This window comes from Adiantum capillus-veneris, chromosome 4 (assembly GCF_014529385.1).
Source record: "Adiantum capillus-veneris isolate H3 chromosome 4, ASM1452938v2, whole genome shotgun sequence".
Classification (NCBI taxonomy): domain Eukaryota; kingdom Viridiplantae; phylum Streptophyta; class Polypodiopsida; order Polypodiales; family Pteridaceae; genus Adiantum; species Adiantum capillus-veneris.
This window is the reverse complement of record NC_140934.1, coordinates 21,570,442-21,578,525: the sequence shown is the minus strand read 5'-3', so window position 1 is coordinate 21,578,525 and position 8,084 is coordinate 21,570,442. Positions and strand designations below refer to the sequence as shown.

General features: G+C 45.4%; 1 protein-coding gene across 1 annotated transcript; it reads right to left on the bottom strand.

Moving 5' to 3' along the window:
- Window positions 1-747: 747 nt before the first annotated feature.
- LOC147458848 (uncharacterized) lies at window positions 748-5,574 on the bottom strand. Its single transcript, XM_086511513.1, is given in 4 exon segments — window positions 748-801; window positions 803-1,469; window positions 4,880-5,222; window positions 5,265-5,574. Coding segments are annotated over 4 exon segments (1,374 nt in total).
- Between the last annotated feature and the right edge of the window lie 2,510 nt (window positions 5,575-8,084).

The following is an 8,084-nucleotide window of genomic DNA, read 5'->3' as shown; positions in this document are numbered from 1 at the left end:
GGTTTGCTTATATATTAACTTAGCAAAATTGCCCTACCTACTTTTGTTGGAAAGTCACTTAAAAATAATAGGTGAAAATAACCAAAAATAGGAAAATAGGGTAAATGCACTGGAAAATTCCCCTAACTGATGCTAATGAATTCTGATGGGAATTCCGATGATCATGTTGTGTGCAACCAAAGGATATGCATCTACGCTAAGTGACTGGGTATGCACGGTCTAGGAAAAGACTCACAAAAGTGTCAGATCACTGCTAATCTAAACTGACTGAACTGACTGAACCCTGCTGTGGTGTAGCTTGTCCACGGACACATAGGGTTGGGATGTGTCATGTGACATCCCCTCCTTTTCAAAGTGAGGTACTGGTACCGAACTGTATGCGGTCGAGGAAGATCGCCAATAGCATCCGGAATCCTAGAAGAGACTCTTCGCCGGCCCACTCTGATGTGTGGGCCGTGCGGTACTTGAACTTCATAAAGGTCTGCAACGCTTGCTTCTTTGGGCCGCGCCGAAAGCGACACAAAGTCTTCTGTGGCTCTTTTGTTGCTTCAACTGCATCTAGAGTCGTGCTTCTTCCATCTTCAAGAATCTCCATGGCTGAAAATTCCTGAAACCACTTCCAACACAAAACCATGAATATACGAATTTCATGTAAAGTGAATGGAAAAAATCTTGTCTTCGCTAAAGACTGTGTATGCAATGTAGATGAACATAGAGACAGAGTGACAACCCGTTCATCAAACACATCTAAGCAATGAGGTCGAATCTTTTCTGTTTGACCGAAATCAATCAATTGTGGCAAATCACAATGGAAATGCCCATGCTTGGTGCTCATACTATCAGGTGCTCTTTCGGAAACTGTGTCATGCCAAGGAAGAGACATGGAATGTGACTTCCTGACATACAAACTTTTTAGCTTTTCACGAACAATCCGTATACATTCGTGCTCATCCATGAGAGAAACGTGCTCAACATACAATATGTCATGTCTAGTAAAAGGGATCACATAACGATGCTGACTAAAATACAGGAAACCTTCACGAATGAAACACTCGAACAATGCGTGCGTATCAATCATGCGAACACATAATACTTCCTGTGTGGGTTCTTTGGACCAAGGCTCGAGAGTCAAGATCGCTTCTTCTTGAATGATCGAATCGTCTTGTGGGGGTTCTTTGAACCTCGACTCGAAAGCCAAGATCGGTTCTTTGTGATTGATCGAATCTGTAACGATGTTAGCTTCGCTAGAAAAAGCATCAACTAACACATCATCCTTGTGAACAATCACATCATCTTTATGCAACTCATCATGCTTGTGAGAAATCACATCTTGATCATGCAAATCATCATGCTCGTGAGAAATCAGATCTTGATCATGCAAATCATCATGCTTGTCATTGTCATCCAAATCATTATGCAAATCATTGGCATCCAAATCATCATGCTTATCATTGTCATTCAAATCATCACGCAAATTATTACCATTCAATTCATCATGCTTCTCATCATCATGCAAATCATTGTGCTTATCATTGTCGTTCAAAACATCATCATGCTTCATACAATCATGCAAATTGTGTGTATCATGCGATGGAGAAGAAGAGACTGAGGGAGTCTCCTTTTCCCGAATCTCTTGCATCGGTGCCTGCACTTGAGAAAAGAGTCGCAACATCTCTTGCAATCGTGCTTTGTTCTCGCGATAAAATTCTGCTTGTCTTGCTTGGTTCTTTGCTTGTCTGTGTTCCATTTCTGGTTTTCTTTCTTTGAATTCACGATCCAATGTGGCTTGTCGTTCTTTGGCTTCCAAGCGTGCTTGCTCGTTCTCACGCGCTATGGCTGCCATTCTTTCTTGGTACTTACGCTAGATGGCTGCCATGTTGTCTTTGTAGGCTTTTCTTTCTTCTTTCCGTTCAGCATCTCTTGCTTTGTCTTCTAACTTCTTGTCCATGATCCTCTTGTCGAAAGCCTCCATAGGAGTTAGTGCAATCGGCATCGTAGATGGGGAAGGGTCGGAAAAACCTCCCGGCGGGGACAATTCTTCTTCGCCTCTCTCATGCTCATCACCTCCAAGCGAAGTATCCATTCCGCTTCGAGTGATGACCATTCTGAAGTCGTGGGTTCTTGTGGGTTCTTAAGTTCACGAGGAAGTTGGGTTTTTGCGGGTCTTGAGTTCTTGGGGTGCTTGATTCGTGAGAATCTTGGGTTCTTGAGGTTCTTGAGTCTTGAGGGTCTTGGGTTCTTGGGGTTATTGTGATTTTCTTTCGCTTGCAAATCGCGTTGGAGGAGGATCTTCTCTTCACCCGAGTTCTACCCTTTTCTGCGGGCGCACCCCTTGGCAGCTTTGCGCTCACACCAAGGTTGCTTTTTCCCACCTCACGTCAATTGGCTAGCCGCCAAGTGCACGGTCCGCTCTCAATGAGTGAAAAGAAACACAAGCGGAGGCTGGACAAGCCCTTCTTTCTTGGGATGCTTGTCACTCTTCAACAAAACACGATTAGGAATCGCCACGCCCAAGTAAACTTGGGTTCGTGCGATCGCAACAAGCAAAAAAATTCTTGTGGTTCTTGTGGTTCTTTCCTTGAGTAATGCAGAACACGTCCAAAGCTCTGATACCAATGTTAGGTGCAGCGGAATGAATGTTGTATTTTCTCAAGATTTAGTGATCTTTATTGCTCAAGGTTCCTTTTAGTTCTTTAGGGAAAGAGAGAGCTTCTGTCTTATGGAGAGTGCTATGATCACGAATAAAGTGAGTGGATATTGTGCGTGCAAGTGAATGAGACTGAGAGAAGGAGAGAGAAGAGATACGACACCCGAGAGGTTGTAAAACCCTCCTCCGAAGGCCCCACTCTCGTCGGCGAGAGTGGTCTACTTTGATTGCACAAAGGTGTACAATGCGTATGCAATGGACTGATGCAATGGGACTATGCCGATGACGACGACGACGGTGACTTGATGGCTGAAATCTGAGATCTTCTAACTGCTGAAATTCGGGACTGTTTCGGTGGCTGAAAATGACTGTTTTGGCTGCGTTTTCTTGGGCTAAAGTTGGGGGGACTTCTGCAACCGACTGGGGGCTGATTTGCTACAGTGTCATAGGCTGAAATTGCTGTCATAGGCTGAAATTGCTGGGATCTGATGTGGTAAAAGCTGAGAATTAAAAACGCTGGCCGAACCTGTCCTTTTCAAAAACGCTAATGGCTGAAATAGCAAAACGCTAATGCTGATGAATCTAAACAAACGCTGATCTGCAGCAATCCCTAGCGTTAGTGAAAACGTTGAGCAAGGCAGGTTGCTGGAGAACAAAACGCTGCAGGGGCTGAAGTGCTAAGGGAAAAACACTAGGCAATGGGGGTTGATGGCGAGGATCTGCTGTGAAGGAAAACGCCAGAGCTGCTAGAGGCTAGGCGATGGTGCTGAGGGGGGGGGGGGGGGTACTGCTGAGAAGTTGCCTGTTGAGCGGGAAGCTCCTGCTGCCTCTTCTGCCAGAAAGTGCTAACTTGGGGTAGCTTATATATTAACTTAGCAAAATTGCCTTACCTACTTTTGTTGGAAAGTCACTTAAAAATAATAATTGAAAATAACCAAAAATAGGAAAATAGGCTAAATGCACTGGAAAATTCCCCTAAGTGATGCTAATGGATTTTGATGGGAATTCCGATGATCATGCTGTGTGCAACCAGAGGATATGCATCTATGCTAAGTGACTGGGTATGCACGGTCTAGGAAAAGACTCACAAAAGTGTCAGATCACTGCTAATCTAAACTGACTGAACCCTGCTGTGGTGTAGCTTGTCCACGGACACATAGGGTTGGGATGTGTCATGTGACATCCCCTCCTTTTCAAAGTGAGGTACTGGTACCGAACTGTATGCGGTCGAGGAAGATCGCCAATAGCATCCGGAATCCTAGAAGGGACTCTTCGCCGGCCCACTCTGATGTGTGGGTCGTGCGGTACTTGAACTTCATAAAGGTCTGCAACGCTTGCTTCTTTGGGCCGCGCCGAAAGCGACACAAAGTCTTCTGTGGCTCCTTTGTTGCTTCAACTGCATCTAGAGTCGTGCTTCTTCCATCTTCAAGAATCTCCATGGCTGAAAATTCCTGAAACCACTTCCAACACAAAACCATGAATATACGAATTTCATGTAAAGTGAATGGAAAAAATCTTGTCTTCGCTAAAGACTGTGTATGCAATGTAGATGAACATAGAGACAGAGTGACAACCCGTTCATCAAACACATCTAAGCAATGAGGTCGAATCTTTTCTGTTTGACCGAAATCAATCAATTGTGGCAAATCACAATGGAAATGCCCATGCTTGGTGCTCATACTATCAGGTGCTCTTTCGGAAACTGTGTCATGCCAAGGAAGAGACATGGAATGTGACTTCCTGACATACAAACTTTTTAGCTTTTCACGAACAATCCGTATACATTCGTGCTCATCCATGAGAGAAACGTGCTCAACATACAATATGTCATGTCTAGTAAAAGGGATCACATAACGATGCTGACTAAAATACAGGAAACCTTCACGAATGAAACACTCGAACAATGCGTGCGTATCAATCATGCGAACACATAATACTTCCTGTGTGGGTTCTTTGGACCAAGGCTCGAGAGTCAAGATCGCTTCTTCTTGAATGATCGAATCGTCTTGTGGGGGTTCTTTGAACCTCGACTCGAAAGCCAAGATCGGTTCTTTGTGATTGATCGAATCTGTAACGATGTTAGCTTCGCTAGAAAAAGCATCAACTAACACATCATCCTTGTGAACAATCACATCATCTTTATGCAACTCATCATGCTTGTGAGAAATCACATCTTGATCATGCAAATCATCATGCTCGTGAGAAATCAGATCTTGATCATGCAAATCATCATGCTTGTCATTGTCATCCAAATCATTATGCAAATCATTGGCATCCAAATCATCATGCTTATCATTGTCATTCAAATCATCACGCAAATTATTACCATTCAATTCATCATGCTTCTCATCATCATGCAAATCATTGTGCTTATCATTGTCGTTCAAAACATCATCATGCTTCATACAATCATGCAAATTGTGTGTATCATGCGATGGAGAAGAAGAGACTGAGAGAGTCTCCTTTTCCCGAATCTCTTGCATCGGTGCCTGCACTTGAGAAAAGAGTCGCAACATCTCTTGCAATCGTGCTTTGTTCTCGCGATAAAATTCTGCTTGTCTTGCTTGGTTCTCTGCTTTTCTGCGTTCCATTTCTGCTTTTCTTTCTTTGAATTCACGATCCAATGTGGCTTGTCGTTCTTTGGCTTCCAAGCGTGCTTGCTCGTTCTCACGCGCTATGGCTGCCATTCTTTCTTGGTACTTACGCTCGATGGCTGCCATGTCGTCTTTGTAGGCTCTTCTTTCTCCGTCTCGTTCGGCATCTCTTGCTTTGTCTTCTAACTTCTTGTCCATCATCCTCTTGTCGAAAGCCTCCATAAGAGTTAGTGCAATCGGCGTCGTAGATGGGGAAGGGTCGGAAAAACCTGCCGGTGGGGAAAATTCTTCTTTGCCTCTCTCATGCTCATCACCTCCAAGCGAAGTATCCATTCCGCTTCGAGTGATGACCATTCTGAAGTCGTGGGTTCTTGTGGGTTCTTAAGTTCACGAGAAAGTTGGGTTTTTGCGGGTCTTGAGTTCTTGGGGTCCTTGATTCATGAGAATCTTGGGTTCTTGAGGTTCTTGAGGTTCTTGAGTCTTGAGGGTCTTGGGTTCTTGAGGTTTTCTTTCGGTTGCAAATCGCGTTGGAGAAGGATCTTCTCTTCACCCGAGTTCTACCCTTTTCTACGGGCGCATCCCTTGGCGGCCTTGCGCTCACACCAAGGTTGCTTTTTCCCACCTCACGTCGATTGGCCAGCCGCTAAGTGCACAGTCCGCTCTCAATGAGTGAAAAGAGACACAAGGGGAGGCTGGACAAGCCCTTCTTTCTTTGGATTCCTGTCACTCTTCAACAAAACACGATTAGGAATTGCCACGCCCAACTAAACTTGGGTTCGTGCGATCGCAACAAGCAAAAAAATTCTTGTGGTTCTTGTGGTTCTTTCCTTGAGTAATGCAGAACACTTCCAAAGCTTTGATACCAATGTTAGGTGCAACGGAATGAATGTTGTATTTTCTCAAGATTTAGTGATCTTTATTGCTCAAGGTTCCTTTTAGTTCTTTAGGGAAAGAGAGAGCTTTCTGTCTTATGGAGAGTGCTATGATCACGAACAAAGTGAGTGGATATTGTGCGTGCAAGTGAATGAGACTGAGAGAAGGAGAGAGAAGAGATACGACACCCGAGAGGTTGTAAAACCCTCCTCCGAAGGCCCCACTCTCGTCGGCGAGAGTGGTCTACTTTGATTGCACAAAGGTGTACAATGCGTATGCAATGGACTGATGCAATGGGACTATGCCGATGACGACGACGAGGGCGACGACGGCAACTTGATGGCTGAAATCTGAGATCTTCTAACTGCTGAAATTCGGGACTGTTTCGGTGGCTGAAAATGATTGTTTTGGCTGCGTTTTCTTGGGCTAAAGTTGGGGGGACTTCTGCAACCGACTAGGGGCTGATCTACTACGGTGTCATAGGCTGAAATCGGTGGGATCTGATGTGGTAAAAGCTGAGAATTAAAAACGCTTGCTGAACCTGTCCTTTTCAGAAACGCTAATGCTGATGAATCTAAACAAACACTGATCTGCAGCAATCCCTAGCGTTAGTGAAAACGCTGAGCAAGGCAGGTTGTTGGAGAGCAAAACGCTACAGGGGCTGAAGTGCTCAGGGAAAAACGCCAGGCAATGGGGGTTGATGGCGAGGATGTGCTGTGAAGGAAAACGCAAGAGTTGCTAGAGGCTAGGCGATGGTGCTGAGGGGGGGGGGGGGGGGGGGGGGGGGGGGTACTGCTGAGAAGTTGCCTGTTGAGCGGGAAGCTCCTGCTGCCTCTTCTGCTAGAAAGTGCTAACTTGGCGTTGCTTATATATTAACTTAGCAATATTGCCCTACCTACTTTTGTTGGAAAGTCACTTAGAAAATAATAAGTGAAAATAACCAAAAATAGGAAAATAGACTAAATGCACTGGAAAATTCCCCTAACTGATGCTAATGGATTCTAATGGGAATTCCGATGATCATGCTGTGTGCAACCATAGGATAAGCATCTACGCTAAGTGACTGGGCATGCACGGTCTACGAATAGACTCACAAAAGTGTCAGATCACTGTTAATCTAAACTGACTGAACCCTGCTGTGGTGTAGCTTGTCCACGGACACATAGGGTTGGGATGTGTCATGTGACATCTAGAGCAGCGGAGGAGCGAGCAAAGAAGGGAAATACAAACGTTGGACTAGTAATAGATTTTGTGGGCACCTTTTTCGACGATATCATCGTAATTTCCAAGAATGAGGTAGTGTCACTAATGGGTGACGTGGCATGGCATGGCCCTGGACATTGGGCCAGCAGAGCACACACACACCGTTCTCAGCTGGCCGACATCCTCGGGAAAATTGGCTGAAATGTTGACGTGACACTGGCGTACAGTCCCCCGGAAATTGCGGCAGAAAACGCGGCGCAAGAAGCGGAAATCTGTACGAACAGCCATGTGGCAGCAGCGTACGGACACCTTGCGTTTTACGGGCAGCTGTACGGATTTTTCTCTACGCAAAGGTTGAAAGTCTACTCAAGCTGCTTTATTTTTACCAAGCAAGCTTGTGAGAGGAATTGCTTTATTTTGGATGCTTTTTGTGGACAGCTTTTGGGGCTCTGCTTTTGTCATCCCTTGTAAACCTGTATAAGTGTGGGCAGGGCTTGTGGAGAGTCAGTGCCACTGTCTTTGGGACTGTCCTTTGGCACAGCAGGTTTGGCTTCGTGTTCTTTGGCTGATGCCAGCTCTTTCCACAGCTTGGCAGTACACTTGGGGGGTAGCAGCTTCGTCCACTCTCACGGGCCTGACACTTCAGTTTGAGCTATCCTCCACCAACAAGATGATAGTGATGCAGGGGGGTCGACCTACACTCTAGCCTGCTACAGAGCTTACTCCATAGGAGTGGTGCAGTGAGAGAGAGGAGTGTTGGGAGCTTA